This window comes from Lampetra fluviatilis, chromosome 25 (assembly GCF_964198595.1).
Source record: "Lampetra fluviatilis chromosome 25, kcLamFluv1.1, whole genome shotgun sequence".
Lineage (NCBI taxonomy): Eukaryota > Metazoa > Chordata > Hyperoartia > Petromyzontiformes > Petromyzontidae > Lampetra > Lampetra fluviatilis.
Window position 1 is genome coordinate 2418090 of NC_136299.1, and position 18678 is coordinate 2436767.

Genomic DNA, 18678 nt, shown 5'->3' on the forward strand with positions numbered 1-18678 from the left:
ACAGCAGGGGCAGTGGTGGGCTGGGGACTGCAGGCGTTGGGGCAACTTCACAACGAGGACCACTACAATCCCTCTTAGAGCAGCAAGATAATAAATAATCGATTACATTCCTGGTCGTGAACAGTCACCGAATTGTCAGGCGCAAAGTCAATTAAGGGGACTTAAGTGATATACGTTCATCTTTAAGGTTAAAGAAACACCCGTTACTTTGAAATCTTAAGTTTGGGCAGCGACATGACCGCGCGATTGGCAGAACGTTTGCCGCTTATTGCAGAGGCACGTGGTTCGAGTCCCACGGCCGCCCTGGTTAATACTGCGGGCTTGTATTAACCCTAAAGATCCCTTGACCTTTTTGTTTTTTTTAAAGTAGGCCACGTGCGTTGGTGCCATGGTTTTGTCAAAACTGTTTTAAATGACTCGCGAATTCCTCAGCTGTGAAGGCGTTTCGTGCATTGTTGTTGTGCCCTCTACTGTGAAACTTGGCAGGACCCTCCTGAGAAAATAATCTTCAGACTCAGTGAGGCTATCCTGGGTAAAGTAAATTTTATGATATGGAAATTATACCGACATTATTAAGCTCAACGTTGCAAGTGTAAAACCCATATTTCATACGGAGGCTTTCGCGACCAACAAATGTTATCAGGCGGACGCCAGTTGCCTGATTACTGGCACCTGCCTGATATTGCTGGTTGCAACTACCAGCGAAACGTCACTCCGCAATTGTTAAACGTGTGTGTGGATCGCTGCCCCAGCATTAACGGTGGCGCTGCTGGAGAGTTAATACATTGGCCACGTTTATTCACGTGTCAACGACTTTGTTAATTGGCCGTGCCGCGTGGAGGAGGGTGTCTGACGACGACGACGCAGACTCATTTTCTACTCGTGCAACCTGACCCCCAGAGAAGCCAACGACGGAGGCTGTCGTGATCGCGTACGTTTAACCTGCGCCCGTCGCCCCCTTCCGTCGTCCGTCCCCGCAGTGGATGAGCTTCACAAGCGCCTGAAGAAAGCCACCGAGCCCCCGACCCCGCCGCCGCTCCCACCCATGCCCGCTCTGCCCCCCGCGAACCCCCTACGGTGAGGCGGAGAGCGTGGCGGGGTCCCTCGCGGCACGATGTCCGCACGTTTGCTGGTGGACGAACTGTTCTTATCCCAAGATGCGTTAAACAACGGAATACCCCCCCCCCCCGGTCTCTCCATTTACTTTCGGTGATGTCCGTTTTTATTCGTTCCCGCCGCACCTCCGATTAGCACGGTTGGCTACGTACGGTGCGAAAGAAGATCAATATACCCACATACGTACATACCTCACTAGTTAAGTAGTTCGAGGTGATTGCACTCGGCATGGTCTCGTGACGATAAATAAATGAGGCTTTGTTAAACAACTCTGGGAACGACAACTCGGGGAACTACAACTACAAACACCACCTCGGAGTAAGCATGTAGGGAAAGATACGGTTATGGTTACTGAAAGGTAGTGATTCTTGCTGTTCCCCAGGTTGTTTAAGACAGCTTCATTCTTCGGGCATTGCGTCGTTATGCGGTCTGCTCTGGATGACCCACCACTACTGGAGAGTTTTACATTTGTGCATCAGGATATCTGCATCTGCTGCCATGGTTTGTGCGGATGCGGTTTGGGGTAGACCGTGAGCATTGTGGAGGCTCAAAAGCTCATGGTTCACACTAAACCGCATCCGCATGTGTGGCAGGGGCGTGCGGTCAGGGGAGGCAGGGGGAGGCAGAGCCTCGCCTGTTCTACTCCAATGAAAATAGCTGTTACTAAAAGTAAAAAAAAAGAATAATAAAATAACGTAAATATTAAGATTTTCCCACTGATCTGTGTTATAAATGTCATTTCTGTACGATTCCAATCATTTTCATAGTAAAAATCGCCAAATTTGCGGCGCTCCGCTGCAAATACAGGAAGAGCCGAGAGGTGAGGCAGCGACGAGCTCAGCCTCCCCTCTGATTGCGCAACCCCTCAGTAACTGGATGGAGCGCGGGCAATAAGCGCGTGCCTGTTACTATCTCAGTGTCACCAATGTAATGTTTGTAGACCCCTTCGTTTCATGTCCTCGCCTTCCATACTCCAGGTAACTTATTTCACATATGTGTGTAAAGATATTTAGGCTCGCTGGTCTCGTCATGAAACTGCAATGAAAAATCACCAGGGGAGGCAGCTATCACAGCTGCCTCACTGAGGGGGACGTGTCTAACACGCTCTCCCTCAGTGAGGCCACGCCCCCCTCAGTGAGGACACGCCCCCTCAGTAAGGACACGCCCCCCTCAGCGTGTGACTGGCTCTGACACGAGCCAGTGCCTCCCCAGCCATTCACCTCGCCGCACGTCACTGATGCGCGGATATTTATAGTCACGAGACCATCCTGGGTGTAATCGCCTCAAACTGCTTAATGAGTGAGGTGCTTTGGAGGGAAGAAAAATTAGACGACACGTTTAACAACTTACTCCACCTGTTTACCTGGGAAGTCTCGCTCAGTTCCATAGCTCTTTTTGTCAGGAGGCTCTTGCCAAATTTACAACTGCAATGCGGCAGTGGAATGGTCTGCATTTAAATGTTTATTCCGTAACGTTTGAGCCAGCGTTTGCATCGTGAAACCGGAATTTGTTGACAATTTCATGCATCGTGAAACCGGAATTTGTTGACAATTTCATGAGAGCCCACCGAGTTGTAGCAATGATCGGCAACGGCCGAAGAATCAGTTCTGCCGTGTTTCAGATCTGACTTGTGATCGCGGACACGATCAGAAACATGACGTTTCGTTTCTCCAATGTAGCAATCACCACAAATGCAACTCAATTTGTAGACTCCAGGATACTGTAAGTCAGGAACGACATCCTTCACAGATGGAATCAGATCACGGATTTTATGCACTGTACTGAATCGGACTTGGATCTTATGTTTGTTTAGAATTTTGGAGATCTTTTTGGTCACGCCAGCTATGTATGGTAACGTGATAGTTTTGGTCGGAGTTTCATGTGGCTGTTTCTGTGTGGTGGGAGAGACAGCTTGGCGGATAGTACGGTCAGAGTATCCGTTCATCCTGAGGGCCCGATGTACATGTCTTAATTGTCTTTTCCGAGACGAAGGTTCCCTGTAAACCTCCCGGCTACCATCAAAGGTTTGTACACGAAGCCATACAAATATACAAACACAGACATAATTTCAACCGTGATGATGGGTACAAACTTAGTAATCATTGGAAAGATGTTATCAACCACGCAAAAAATACTTAATTATACTTTTTTGGACTATCTTATCTGACAGGCACTATTTTACTTTACTTTACCGAGTGTTAACATCCCCAGTGTTTAACAGTACTCTCTTCATTGGTATAAACATGGGCATTTTCGTTCTTTTTCTATCATGTGTATCAGGCCTCCCCTCCCCCTCTCTGTCCAATGCGTTGGCGTGTGCAGCAGAAACCGCGTCCAAACCGTCGTCCATCCTTTTGGCCCCGCCCCCCTCCCGATGCGTTGTACGTTGGCACTCCGTGCCGTCTTTGAGCCCCGCCCCCCTCCCTCCCGATACGTTCCATTCATTGGCTACCACATTCTGATGAGCTCCCCCCCCCCTCTCCTCCCCCTCTCAACTTGCTTTTAAGGGATTACATCTTGAATCATTGCCTCACTTGATGCAGCTGATCCGGCTGTGACGATCCCACCTGATGACGGAGACTTGTGTTGCCTCCGAAACGTCGTGATTTTGTTATTTTATTTTTATTAATTTTGATGTTTTACCTACGTGACTTTACCGAAAAAACCTAAGAATATGATTCCTTGCAGTCACGAAAGCTTCAAATCTAGAAGTAATGAGTTTGGCCGCACTTTCACGATGCTATCTGCTGCGCTTTACGCGTCGGCAGCTTTCGATGGAAGCAGTCGGTGTCGCGTGGGGTGGGCGGCGTGCGCCGCTCCCCTTTGCCGTTCTCCATTTCAAAACTTCCCTCCTCCACGTTCCGTCGTTGACACGAATCGTTGTCGCAGGACGCTCATCGCGCTGCTGAAGAAGAAAGACGCCGGCCTGCCTTCAAAGGGGGACGTACCCGAGGGCTCGGCCACAAACGGTACGGCCGGCTCGCGCACTTGCACAGCGACGTGAGCTGCTCGAGTTTCTCTCGGCTGGAGAAATGTCGCGCTCATCGATTACAGTTTGTTGCTTTGTTTCGTGTGGGTGATGCACGGGCATCTGTAGGCGATCGTGGTTTGTGCCATTTGCTGACGCAGCCGAGGCTGTAAGGCTGTGCGGCCGTGCAATGACCGTCGCCTCATGAGGCAGGGATGGAAATGTGTCCCCGATGAATGTTATGGGCGGGTGCACACGGCAGCAAGCCTCTGTCAAGGAAAAACCCTTGGTGATCTTCAGCCAGTCGACCATTAACTGCCCTTTTTGTGTACTAGCATACCGGGATGAGCGTTGAATTATGAAATTAAATTTTGGGGAGCGCTTTGCAAAAGACCGTACGTCTGTGATAGAGAATTCAAAGCTTTCACAAAAAACGAGCAGCTTTTCACAATTATCCTTTAATTCGACATCTGATGTTATTTAATGCCACTTCCCTGTACTATGGAATCATTTGCATGTTCCTAAAAACCGAAAAAGTGTTGGGCGTGCGTCGCGATCCAAATTTGTGAAACGTGACATGCGTACCTGGAACCTATGTAGTTATAAACTAAAGCTAAACTTTTAATAAAGGTAAGGCCCACAGAGCTATGTAGCTCTTTTTCAGAAGCGACCTGGCCACAAATGACAGCTCAATGAAGTGGCTCGTCACGTGGAAAGTTATAGCAGCCAAATACTCTAAACGCACGATGACTCTAAATGCGGAGGGAAAACCCAGAGGACCCAGATAAAAAAAACCACGTTGAGAGAGACACGCACACTCCAAATATACAGCAGCAGGCGTCAGGGGTTGGGATCTAACCCACGACCTGTATTTCAGGCGAGGGAGTGACCATCTCACCACCACGGCGCCCCACGTAGTTGGGTAAAACCACAGAGCAAGGTCACCCCATGTTGGCAGACTATAGCTGTCTGTGAAACACGGCTAGCGCCTTCGCTCTAGCCTTGCGCTGTCGTCAAAGCGTCAGAATCTTTGCTCCAACGCGCATTGAGGCGGTGCTCATCTCTTATTTGTTGCTCTCGGCCAGTGGGGGAAATTCCACATTTCTATGGCAGTGGCAAGTCTTTTTGCGTAGGACAAACCACTGTAGGCTTCTCCACACAAGGTGTTGCTCATTTTATCAACCCCAAGAGGCATGATGGGCTGAGTCAATCCCTAACCAGGAGCTGAATTCGTAACATTCACACTGCGGGCCGCTCACCACTCTAACTCGGGGCCCGATACCTTGGCCGGATTTGCGCCGTTATAGGAATGACGCGAATACAGTTGGCACAGTTGGCCACGTATGGTGTGAAAGAAGTTCAACATGATACATACATTTCGATTTAAAGCTTTCGTGACTGCAGGGATTCATCTTCTTGGTTCTTTCGGTAAAGTCACGTAGAAGGGAAATAATAAAAGAATAAAAATAAAACATAATAAAATAATTCTCACAACGTTTCGGCCACAAAGCAAGCAGCCGTCCTCAGGTCACAACGCAAGCAGCCGTCCTCAGGTGAAGACCAGGTCTGTCTCCCGGACAGACCTGTTCTTCACCTGAGGATGGCTGCTTGCATTGTGGCCGAAACGTCGTGAGAATTATTTTATTATGTTTTATTTTTATTATTTTATTATTTCCCTTCTACGTGACTTTACCGAAAGAACCAAGAAGATGATACATACGTACGGAGCTGCGACTCACGCTTGGCCTGCGTCCGTGCAGGCAAGCCGGAGTGCCTGGAGGAGGTGCGCAAGAAGGCGGTGGACGAGATGATGGAGCGAATCCGGAGGGGCGTGCCCCTCAAGCCTGTCGGCGGGACCCTGGTGCCTCTCTCGCCCACACGCACGGAAACCCGCACGCACGGAAACCCGCACGCACGGAAACCCGCACGCACGGAAACCCGCACGCACGGAAACCCGCACGCACGGAAACCCGCACGCACGGAAACCCGCAAGCACGGAAACCCGCACGCACGGAAACCCGCACGCACGGAAACCCACACGCACGGAAACCCGCACGCACGGAAACCCGCACGCACGGAAACCCGCACGCACGGAAACCCGCACGCACGGAAACCCGCACGCACGGAAACCCGCACGCACGGAAACCCGCACGCACGGAAACCCGCACGCACGGAAACCCGCACGCACGGAAACCCGCACGCACGGAAACCCGCACGCACGGAAACCCGCACGCACGGAAACCCACACGCACGGAAACCCACACGCACGGAAACCCACACGCACGGAAACCTGCACGCACGGAAACTCACACGCACGGAAACCCGCACGCACGGAAACCCGCACGCACGGAAACCCGCACGCACGGAAACCCACATCGTGCACCCTGGTGCCTCTCAGCCACACACACAGAAAGCCACAACAGGTGTCCAGAGATGCTCGCATAATTGTTTTTATTGTAGGTGATTTACTTTTATGTTTTATATACTTACATTATGTAATTTTATTTTTCATACGTATTTATTCGTTTCGTTTTTACAACCACGAAAATCCACGACTAGCTGTCCCTCGGCACAACGGCTACCACATGAAAGGGGGGGGGGGTGGAAAGACGAGAATGAGGGGAGTGATGGGGGCCCCGCTGCCTCCAACCAAGTGGGAAACCTCACGTGGGGGGGGGGGAGAGAAAGATTTAAATGGGGAGGGAATAACGGGGGTTGGGGGGGGTGGGGATATAACCAACATGGTAAGCGAAGACCCGAGGGTGGAGGGGAAGGGGGAGCAGAGGGAAAGAAAAGGGGAAGATGGGGTAACCAAGAAAAACCCTAAAAATCAGATAACATACGTGCTCTGTCTAATGAGCTCTTAACACCGGCCTTCCACCGTTCCGAATTCAGCTCCTGCCTGACCTCTTGAGGGGCGAACGCTTCCACACTTAACCCTTTCCCGTTTTCAAGACAACTGCAAGTTGCAGGGTGGGGGTCCTGTTCACCGCTGAATCTCGGAACGCGCGAGGGGCTCGGCGTTTATTATAATTTAGAGAGGCGCAGCGCCGTTCTTTTTAAAGACATTGTTACTCACCGCAGAGAACTGTAGCGACACGACCGCATTCTACGATAGCTGGCGCCAAACTGTGCCACACTCCCCCCCGTATGGCCTTGTGGGAGCCTCGGTACCGATAAAGTAATTTTATTCTAGTTTTTCTTCCGATTCCATTCCGATGACGTACTTGTACGTCATCGTAACGGGAAAGGTTTAATCTTATGCCACCACGTGGCACCAGAATAAGACGATGGACATTGACGGAAAATTAGCCTTCCAAATGGAGTCTCTAAGGCTATAAGCTGTCTACTGATTGTTCACAGCAATATCAATGGGTACACCAAATGTGAGTCAATTGGCAGCTCACGTGTGGTGGGGTAAATAGTGGGTAATCCCGCTTTTTCCAAGACATCCGACAGACGGGGAAGAGTAGGCCAAATACCCTCTGGATGTTTTCACAAGTTTATCTCATGGAGGGCCCTTCTGCGAGCAGTGGCGTGAGCAAGCAAAATGCAGGGCTGCACTTTTGCCTTTTTTTTACACTTTTGAAAATGTTAAAAAATGTAATTTCTTCCCAGCGTGGAATGGTCGTGAGCCCCGCCGTGCCGCGTGTTTTGCTCGTCGCAGGCTCGAGTGAAGGTGCAGCCGAAGGTGGAGAGCTGCGACAAACCGAACAGTGCCATCGTGGAACTCAAAGGGATCCTGGTGAGTATCTATGGTGCTTTTCTGCCAGTATCAAAAATGATATAGCTGCTTGACCCGAGCATTGTCTTTGTACCGTTCACCTTTTGGCGTTCTCTGGTCTACTGACACTGGTGACACTAGGCCATAAAAGAAATGTTGTCTCTGGTGTAGGCCAATCAGTTTGAAAGACAACGCATATGTCATCAGAGTATACTCTTTGGTTCTTTCGGTAAAGTCACGTAGGTAAAAATGAAATAAAATAAATCACGACGTTTCGATCGCAACACAAGCGACCGCAGCAGTTGACGAGATAAATCAGCGGTTGTGATTTCAATCAGCAGTTGTCCTGTTGGATCGGTACCGCCTGATGACGCTTCCGCCTGATGAAACGTGATTTTTTTTTTTTTTACCTACGTGACTTTACCGAAAGAACCAAAGAGTATGGATTCCTGCAGTCACGAAAGCTGTTATCAGAGTATGTTTGTTTGCATGTTTTGCCACAAGTACCTGTCAACCCACACGGTTAACCCGTATTCTTGTACAGGGAAATTAAGTTTTCACGTCCATACGGCGTACAACCATTTCAGTACGGGCAACTTTTTTTAAATCTGTTTGTGTTTCTCCCTTGTGATGGGATTTTGTAGGATGCACTTTGAGATTTATAAGGGCAAGGGGTGACCAATGAGGTTTGAATTTGTCTGTAATAATAAGGGGGTTGACAGGTAGGTGAATTAGTCTCTAATAAGGTAGGGCACTGATAAGGGGTTGACAGGTAGGTGAATTAGTCTCTAATAAGGTAGGGCACTGATAAGAGGTTGACAGGTAGGTGAATTTGTCTGTAACAAGGTAGGATACTGATAAGGGGTTGACAGGTAGGTGAATTTGTCTGTAATAAGGTAGGACACTGATAAGGGGTTGACAGGTAAGTGAATTTGTCTGTAACAAGGTAGGACACTGATAAGGGGTTGACAGGTAAGTGAATTTGTCTGTAACAAGGTAGGACACTGATAAGGGGTTGACAGGTAAGTGAATTTGTCTGTAACAAGGTAGGACACTGATAAGGGGTTGACAGGTAAGTGAATTTGTCTGTAACAAGGTAGGACACTGATAAGGGGTTGACAGGTAGGTGAATTTGTCTGTAATAAGGTAGGCCACTGATAAGGGGTTGACAGGTAAGTGAATTTGTCTGTAACAAGGTAGGACACTGATAAGGGGTTGACAGGTTTGTGAATGTGTGTGTAATAAGGAAGGGCACTGATAAGGGTTTGACCGGTAAGTGAATTTGTCTGTAACAAGGTAGGACACTGATAAGGGGTTGACCGGTAAGTGAATTTGTCTGTAACAAGGTAGGACACTGATAAGGGGTTGACCGGTCTGTAACAAGGTAGGACACTGATAAGGGGTTGACAGGTTTGTGTTTTATTGCCAGAAAGGGTAAAACCGATGCTGGCCAGTGTGGGCCGCTTCACCCCCTCCACAAACCCTTCGCTCGTGGCTGCATTCCGAGCTCAGCAACTGCATGGAGCTCACCAGGGGGTGCGCATTGGGCAGCTTTGTATGGCTTCTGAGTAAATAAAATAATAATAGAAAATGACAGCCCTTTGTCAATGCAATGACTCACCGTGCTCAGTGGTATGGGTTCTGCAAATGCCGTGTTTTCATATCAAATGGCTTTTTTCCAAGCCATATAATACATCAATGCAGTGTAACTAAGCACTTGTTTACGAATTAATAGCCAAGTGCCCGTACTTCAAGACAATATACATAATGTGAGTCCGTAACAGAGGTGTTTTTTGGGTTAGATCGCTTAAAAATGAATGTGTCGTTAAACCCGCCACCGCCCAACACAGCCACTTAGTAAGGTTTGTCACGCAAACGAAACGTGCCACTTATTTACTGTCCAACGCACGACCGGTGTGCTGAGCTAGTAACGAATTACGTGACAAACCTCACTAATTGGCCATGTCGGGTGGTGGCGGGTTTAACAGCACATTTACTTTCACGCGATCTAACCTCCCTAAAAAAAAAACACCTTATGGATAATCTTTGGTCGCGAAAGCCCGCGACCACCACCACCACTACATGCTAAACAGACGCGGGAGTTTTGCGATCCACAGAACGTGATGAAGAAGTCGTCGAACGTAGACAAGACGCAGTCCACCACGGCGCTGAGCGAAGCGGGCGAGACGGAGTTGGAGCGGATCCTGCGGCGCAGGAAGGAGACCACGGACGACCTGCTCGTCGACGGTAACGGTGCGCCGCACGCTGCGCACGCAAGCCCTCGCCGCACAAAAGATCTGACGGCAACTTAATGATATGCACTGTCCTTGAAGTTGATTGGTCCACACCCGAAACAGCTTTTCTTAGAGCCTAGTCTCCATTGGTGTTGGACCAGATGACGCCAAAAAGCGTACAACTCAAAAACAGCGCACTATCAGAGTATTGAGAGCTCGGGGTAAGCATTTACACTATGAGACATCTCCTTTACCATTGGAAAAATATAGTAATAGGTTTTTACCCTTTCAACTGGTACAAAACTGACACCAATACTCTGATAGTGCGCTGTTTTTGAGTTGTACGCCTTTAGGCGTCTTCTGGTCCAACACCAATGGAGACTAGGCTCTAAGAAAAGCTGTCTCAGGTGTGGACCAATCAACTTCAAGGACAGTGCATATCATTATCAGAGTTGTTTCTTTTTGTTTGCATTTTGACTGCTTGTGTTGTGGTTATTGCAAACATGATGCCTTGTATAAAGGTGTCAGTTTTGTACCAGTTTACAGGGTAAAAACCTACTACTACATTTGACAAATGCTCTGGGGGGGCGGGGGGTGGTGGTAGGGAAACGTTAATTCCCCGTGAGGGTGGTGATGGTGGTGGTGGCGTTCTGGGGAGACCTTTATCCTACCGGGAATGGCCGATGGCCATGACGGCAAGACTTAATTGGGATGCAGCAGTCGCACTGAGCTTGGCGTCGCTGCTGCGTGCCACCCAAGGTGGATTCTCGGCCACGGCTAACGGAGTGGCGAGTCATTCCTGCGGTGGTTGTGGGCGCACCACCCACTTCAGTATCCGAATATTTATTTGCACTGGAGGAATCTGATGAGCCTCAAAGCTCTTTTTCACAGATGTCCACTTCGCCAACGCACGCTGACCAGGATGTTTCTGTTGCGCGTCGTCGCTTGTTAAGATGTTCTCTGTTCATATTTTGTTTGTTGCGGTTACACCCGACTCAAGAGCCGCATGGCTCACAGGGCTATGCCTAATAAATGAAAACTTTAAAACTTGAAACTTGCACCAGCGTGGTGAAATATGGTCAAACAACCCCCACGACCGACGTGGCAGTAAGTTGAAAAAAAATATCGATGAAATAACTGATCATTTTATGCAGTCGTATCCAAAATAATTTTTGTGCTACAGTTAAATGTGGAAACTCATTTGGGTCTCATGACATATATATCAGTATCGTGAACAGGCATTTTAGGCCAGTGTATTTTATGTTGTTGAATTTTTTTCACTGCTTGCCTCGGCGATCCAAATCACCCGTTGAGAAAACTCGATGGAGCAGCGATAATTGAAAGAATTGTCCACACAGCCCGCACCGCCTCCCCTCCTCCTCCGCACCGTTCGATGATTCCGACGATCTCGTTCGATCCATTCATACGCAGTCGTGAGAAGTGGTGTCGTTTTGTTATCGTGGGAGTGTTAGTAGGGATGTTGACGGTGTGGGGCAGACCATCATCCGGCAGTGGGTAGACAATTGGATGATGATGGTGATGTCCACGACTCGGCATACCAACCACACTTGCGCAGCAAACTGACTATTTTCCACTGTTTTGTCCGTGGCTAGGCAGCACTCAGACGGTGTCCCCACGGGTTACATCTTGATTCCAGTAACCTGCAAACGCTTTGTGGATAAGACCACCTCGCCCAGAAGCAACGGCAAATCGATCCTATTGTCCGCAAACAGCCCCCCGCCCCTTTCCCGAATCGCCGTCGATTCGAGAGTTTCACTGCATCATCAAAATCGTCGAATGTCGTCTGTCCGTCTGCCACCGCTTTTCAAAATCACGTTCGCGTGTTTTTATTTTGTTTTGGTTTTCTCTCCTGCAAAATTGTGTTTGTTTGTTTATGCTGGTAATTGCTCTCATGCTAAAAAGCGCAATTCGATTATTTTATTATTTTCTCCACGACACATTTACCCGGCCTTCCCCCTTCCATGCTTAAAACCAAGCATATTGTGTGTTTGCAGATGGCGGAAATGGGAACATGAAATATTCCCAGTCTCTGCCGTCCGTGGTTAAGAAGCCATCTGAGCAAGAAAAGAAAAATAAAGTCGGCTAAAGACCTCACTCGGCGTCAACATAATCATCAAAGAGGGTACAAAGGAGCCAAAGTGCGTGTGTGTGTCACATTGCACACGTTAAACATCGACACAGTAAAAGCTTGGATTGCGAATAACTTGGTCTGCGAGTGTTTTGCAAGACGAGCAAACATTTTAAGTAAATATTAATTTGATTAACGAGCGAAGTCTTGCAATACGAGTAGTACGTGTATACGCTTTGTCTGCCGAACGTCACGTGATCACAACTGATACACGAGTGCTTTGATATACGAAGTGCTTTGGATTACAAACACGTTTCCGGAACGAATTATGCTCGCAATCCAAGCTTTTTCTGTACATTGCTCAACCTTCCAGAGCCATACAACAACAGCCATGAGTTGAAGCTGAACTCTGAGAAATAGCTCGGCCAGAAACTCGAGGCCCACGATCAAAAATAGGCTCCAGCCTGTCTTCAAGTTAAATGCTATTTAAAATAGGATATTAAGGCACGGTCAAGCCACGTTTTAAAAGGCAGGCAATGCATTTTAATGTATAAAATCACTTGTCATTGCATACCCTGCAATTCCTTCTCTTGGCCGATAACTGGAGATGAGAATGTGACATTTGGAATTACACATTGCTGAACGGCCGCCAGTAACTCTGGACGTCCCTACAATCCGCCAGAGAGGGGTTAGCAAAGTGGAAGAGGGGGACATCAAGTGAATAGGAGGGCAGGAGGGTGGTGGTGGTGGCGGCGGCATGTGTAGGGATGACTTGCACTGGCTGCTGCACAGCTGAGATGCACGTGATCATGTGTGGTGTGTGTGTAAGTGGCGAGTGCTGTAGTGGCGACGGTAATTTGTGCCCGATGGTGTTTAGGTGTTGGCGTCAAGTGGCGAATATGTCAGTGGTGAGTTCCAGTCGTTAAGACGCGAGTCGTGGTAACATTGAGTGCCAGGGATTGGTGTAGTCGTGAGTTCTGAACGTTGACTAGCGTGACTGGTCAGTGTGAATAATTAACTTGAAAAAAATTGCGAGTATATTTTACAAACAATCTGAATATTTGAAATAATCTGAATACATCAAGGAAGTATCAAATGTTTTTATATCTTATTTCAAAGTCTAAACTTAGAATGTTGGCATTTTATCTCCCCTAATAGAGGTTTTTTTGGGTTAGATCGCGTACATATAAATGTGCCGTTAAACCCGCCACCACCCGACACAGCAAATTAGCTTTGAACTAGTAACAAATTGGCATTGTTTACGTGACAAACCTTACTAATTGGCTATGTCGGGTGGCGGCGGGTTTAACGACACATTTATTTTAAAAAACGTATGGATAATATTGGTTGCAAAAGCCTCCTACGGGTTAAACATTCATTTCCCCTTTCTGTATTCTGACACTACCCCTTGAGCAAAGCAGACAAATTCTTACCTTTATTAATGGTGATGGTGCTGGTTCCAACAACAACAACGTAACACATATCTCATCAATGGGGCTATGGTTCAGGAGTAACACTTGCGCCTCACGGCAGAGGTCGCAACCGGGTACCCGATACCCATACCCTACCCGATAACCGGCTACCCGTACCCGGCCGGGTACGGGTACCCGTTTGCGACTCTGGTGCGGCCGGGTACGGGTACGGGTAGACCGTGAGTCACTGGTGAGTAACTGTTTGTCACTCATTTCCCAACGTCTTGTCTCTTCTCACAATTCAAGTTCCTAGAATCAACCCACCCGCGCCTGCAACATGGCTTCATCCCAGAGGTCGCAATCGGGTACCCGATACCCGTACCCTACCCGTACCCGGCCGGGTACGGGTAGGGTACGGGTACGGCCGGTTACGGGTACGGGTACCCGTTTGTGACCCTCGTGCGGCCGGGTACGGGTAAGGAATCAAAACCCGTTTGCGACCTCTGCCTCACGGAGAGAAGAGCCTCGGTTCAATTCTGCAACTCGCACGCTGTGACACAATCATGTAAGATGACTAATTATGAACGTGTCATGCAAACATGTGGGGGAAATCTCGCCATTGGCAAACAATGGCGGGAAATTAACGGCAAATTTACGCATGCCAATCATCGTATCCATTACAAATAATCACAACGCTTGGAATGCATGCTCGAAGCTATGCTGGAACCCAGCCTAGAACTGCTTTGCACATCCAAACCCGTGCTCGAAACCCATATCTACACACCAGCTCCAACCCACCCTCAAGCTCGAACCTGTGGACAAACCCACGCTCCAACACATGCCCCAACACATGCTTGAACCCACGAACCCATTCTCGAAGCCAAATGCATACCTTTGAACCGTGTAGTTAATTGGGAACAGTTTATTGCCATTCACACTGCGTATGGAGTAGAGTCTAAAGTGAGACTTGGGACTATATATGGAGATGACTCCCCCTTCATGGAACCATCTCTACTGCTTCATGTCGTTAGGGGCCATCCATTTAGTGCGTACGCATGGAGGGGGGAGGGGGGTTAACCCGAATGCGTACGCTTGCGTATGGGGGGTCTACTGATAATAATAATTTGTCTACATTGGCCTTCAAATGAGTTAGATAGTCCGGCGGTGGACTATCTGTTTGCTTAAACACATCAATATTATTCATCCTTGATCGTTTCTGCGTGGATTAAATATCGGCCGTTCTATAGGAATCGGGGGGGGGGGGGGGTGCGTCAAGCGTACATACGCAGGTGGGGGGGGGGGGTGTAAAAAGTACGCGTGCGTACAGGGAGGGGGGGGGCGGGTCAAGTTTTGACATATTTTTGCGTACGTACTAAATGGATAGCCCCTTATGCCAATCCAACCTTATTACCTCAGTGGGTCTTGAACTGACACCGAATTATTGAACTTGTTTGGCCAATCCGTGCCCTCCCGCTCGCAACCCACCATTCCAGTGAGCGCGAGCGGAGCAGCCAATCATGAGAGTCGATGCTCGAGTTTGAACGTGCCGGCCTGACAGCTACCCAATAGGATATGACCGTACCCGTTGCAACATTGGGGCTGCCAGTTTGTGCTGTATGCGGTGTTGGATATAATGAATTAAACCAGGCTCGCCTGTCAGCGACCCTTTAAACTTATAAAGCACATTTCATTCATTGTTGAACTGTATTTAAAGAGCAAAAAATAAGGTAATATTTATGAGGGCATATAGCCACGTATAATATAAACAATCATTCTTAATCATGAAGTGGTTTCCAAACAAACACAAAAAACGTTTAAATGCTAAAGGAACAATTTCTGAGGATACACAACATTTATGCAAGCCGTTACGATATATCCGTGATGATATATCTGTACATGGCCGGTTCTCCTTCAGCCTATGCATTAAACGTATTGCAAATTGCATGTGCCTATATACAATGACTTTTTTCACATATAATCGTGTAAAATGTTTGTCAGCCTTGTCTAATACCTTGGCCAGGATATAGAGCATTTGTTGAGACCCGAGGTGCAGCATTGTATAAGCGTGAGGTCACAGGTTCAAATGGTGGTGAGGGTCGACTTAGAAGTTTATCCCTCCTGGGTAAATAAAAGGATTAACATCTCGAAATTGTTGTCAGTCTGACCGAATACCTTGGCCAGGATTTCGAGCATTTGTTGAGACCCGAGGTGTTAGCATTGGATAACCGTGAGGTCACAGGTTCAAATGGTGGCGAGGTTGACTCAGAATTATATCAATGCTGGGCATATAAACACCTGTACACGGCGTTCCCCTGGCAAGAAAGCAGTGTGCGAACAATATCCCAAAGATGCACCAGCACTCCGTGAAGCGGCCGAAAGGTGAAAGCATCACTCCTCGGGATAATCTCAAGTGTTTAACCGTAGCACGCGATGGCACAGACTTCCAAGGGTTAGAGCGTGGGTTGGAGTTTTAGCAGCTTGGGTTTGTGCACGGTGCACGGGTTCAAGCATGGGTATGACCCCAATTGCAATTGCCTCGATGGCTCTTTTTAGACTCAATCCTTGCTCCATAAACTCCTCGTACAGAGATTGAGTACTTTTGTTTAGCTCGGTTTTCAGAGGTGGCCACCTTCCACGTTCGAAGTCTATCGTCGTCATGAAGTTTAAGTCTACACGTTTGTGTTTGACAGCTGGTGGTGCCCTGACCCTGGGGGGGAGAGGATGGGTGGGTGGGGGGGGATCCCTTTTTAAATCCTTTATATTAAGTTCGCTTGCTTGCTTAGGACCGTGCAAATCTTTCGGTCGTTTTTTAACCCACTTCCCGTGATCCAATCGAGCTGACATTTTCCACACAGACTCGTTGTGCTTGACAATTAATGTTCGTGAAATTTTTTTCCCAAAATGTTACACTTTTTAGGACAAAAATATTATATTTAATTACCAATTGCTTAATGGTGCAATGCAATCATCTGACCCATAGGTGGCAGCCATCTCAAGCCAGAGGACGAGAGGACTCTAGCCACCACGCATATAAAGGATTTATAGTGAAAAACTTAGTTTTTACTGGTTATACTTATTACTTGTGCCCCAGCCACTCGTAAGCCAGTGATGAGGAACACAACTCTCCCGGCACTGAGTAAAATAAAGAGGCTGAACCTCATCCCACCCCACCCTTGTCTTTGGGGATGGGGAGCGGTGACCGACTCCGAAACCAACTTCTCCTAAAGCCCCGTTTTTATTCATCTGGCGGTTACCGCCACGCGCCAAGCCTGGAGTCACAATGACAGAGCTTGACCGAGGCAGAGGGAAACACAAAAAGTAAGATATCGGGGGGGGGGGGGGGGGGACGGGAAGCAACCCCTTGTGTGGGACAGCCGCCGAAAGTACCGCTTTCCCAAAAAGCCCCTTCTGTGAAAGCGTGTCGGAGCCTTATAGTGCTTGGGAACACGTGAACACGTGTGCGGAGGAGCTCCAAACTGCCGCTCGGCAAATGTTGTACTCGTGGGATACCCCTCCCTCCTGGCGCGAAAGAAGGCCCGTGGCTTTTGTGGCACGGAACGGACGGTGGACAAGGGACTGTCTCTTCGAGGGGGGAGTGCTCATCGGGGATAATGCACCGTGCGATCAGCGAATCCGTTTGGTACACTGCTCGAAGATGCTCCGTCTTATCTTGGGGGTTGCTTTGCACCGACTCGCCGACTTGGGGACCGTGAACCCGTTAGCCGGCTTGGCCCGCTCACTGTGAATCGTCTCGACCACGCGTTGGTCAAGGGGCAGCTCGGCGGAGGCTGATGGCTCAAAAGACGAAAAGGGGGAAGGATTCCTGCTGTTGCCCTTCTTCACTTGCCCTTCGCCGGTACAACTACGAGATGCGGGGCGACCAGCTTCCAGACCGCGATGATCCTTTTGCGCAGGGGCTTAAGTTCCCCAGTGGGGGGGGGGGGGGGGGAAGCACTCTCCAACAACGGAGGTGGACAAAGGGAGGAGGAGGATTCGCCCCCTCCGCCATTGGAAGCTCCGCCATGCCTCCTGAGCTTCCTGGCTGACCCATCCTGGGTAGATGAGGCTCGAGAGCTCACCTGAGGATCGTGGCCGTCTCCAAAGAGGAAGCAACTTCAGCCTTGTCAGAAGTGCAGCGACCTCAGACGGATACGAAGGGCTCTTGAGCCCCGTAACCTCCCCTCCAGAGCACCACAAAGTCCCCTTCACCAGGAACTGGTCCCACGTGCGACCACTGATACAACGTCCGCTTCAAGCGCAGCTGTATCCAACGGCGCACGGTCCTGTTACAGTCTCTTCCCGGGACGCATCTCTTCGGGGAGCAGCTCCGAACACAGCACGGACTTGTAGAGCGCTCGCTGTACAGCTGGGATGTTGGATGTCCGCTCACCGCCGCGTCTCCCTCTCTCCGTCCCGGTTGTGTTTCCCCCCCATCGTCTCCTCGTCCTCTTGCTCGTGCACCCCCCTTTTTGTACTCGATAACCCCCCCCCCTAGCCAGCTCCAAGCCTCCTACCCTTCCCTGCTGTTGCCATTGTTTGGAAACCGGCAATAATTGTGTCGAGCTCACTCTCACCCCGGCACCACCACCCCCGATCTATCTTCAGTCGCTTGGATTCACGACTGCTAACCACATTGGTCGCTACAGAAGGAAGGGGGAGGGGGGTCGAATTGGTTGCGCACTTAGGGGCCATGATTGAGGTCAAAATGCGTGCACAATAAACAATAATGGAAGGTCAAGAAAACGCCGAATAATGCGTAGCAATACGACAACGTCCACACACGAAAACGGTCAGATGCGGGCGATTTGAAATTACAAGCGCCGATCGCCGTGCTAATCCGCGGTTACAAAAAAAACTCCATACCCACGGGGTTAGAAGATTGGTATGCTGAAGGAAAACCGTGGGTACGTAAGTACCGCAGATGCAAAAAACGCGGTTGTTGAGGGATATCTGTATATTCAGATTTTTTTCAAAATGAACTTGCAGGTTAACTGCACTTCCAGGCTGGGTGGACTGTTCAGCTCGATGCTGTTGCTGTTGTTGCTCCGGGTGTTGGATGAGCTGGAAGATTTTTTTTTTGCTCGCCCGCTCTGTGCAGTGAACCGCCTCGAGAGCTTTTCTTCGCCAGGGCTGAG

General features: G+C 49.0%; 1 protein-coding gene across 3 annotated transcripts in view; it reads left to right on the forward strand.

The window, feature by feature from the left end:
* SHTN1 (shootin 1) overlaps nt 1-18678 on the forward strand; it is a 65512-nt gene that overhangs the window by 32686 nt on the left and 14148 nt on the right. Inside the window, exons 10-15 of one of the 3 annotated variants that reach the window (XM_078868011.1) lie at nt 981-1077; nt 4006-4085; nt 5845-5945; nt 7752-7829; nt 9926-10061; nt 12058-12185. In XM_078868011.1, the coding sequence (XP_078724137.1) occupies nt 981-1077; nt 4006-4085; nt 5845-5945; nt 7752-7829; nt 9926-10061; nt 12058-12149 (584 nt within the window). In that variant the 3' untranslated portion in view covers nt 12150-12185. Of the gene's footprint in view, nt 1-980; nt 1078-4005; nt 4086-5844; nt 5946-7751; nt 7830-9925; nt 10062-12057; nt 12402-18678 lie in introns of those variants that run through there. The other 2 variants (XM_078868010.1, XM_078868012.1) reach the window with 2 other exon arrangements.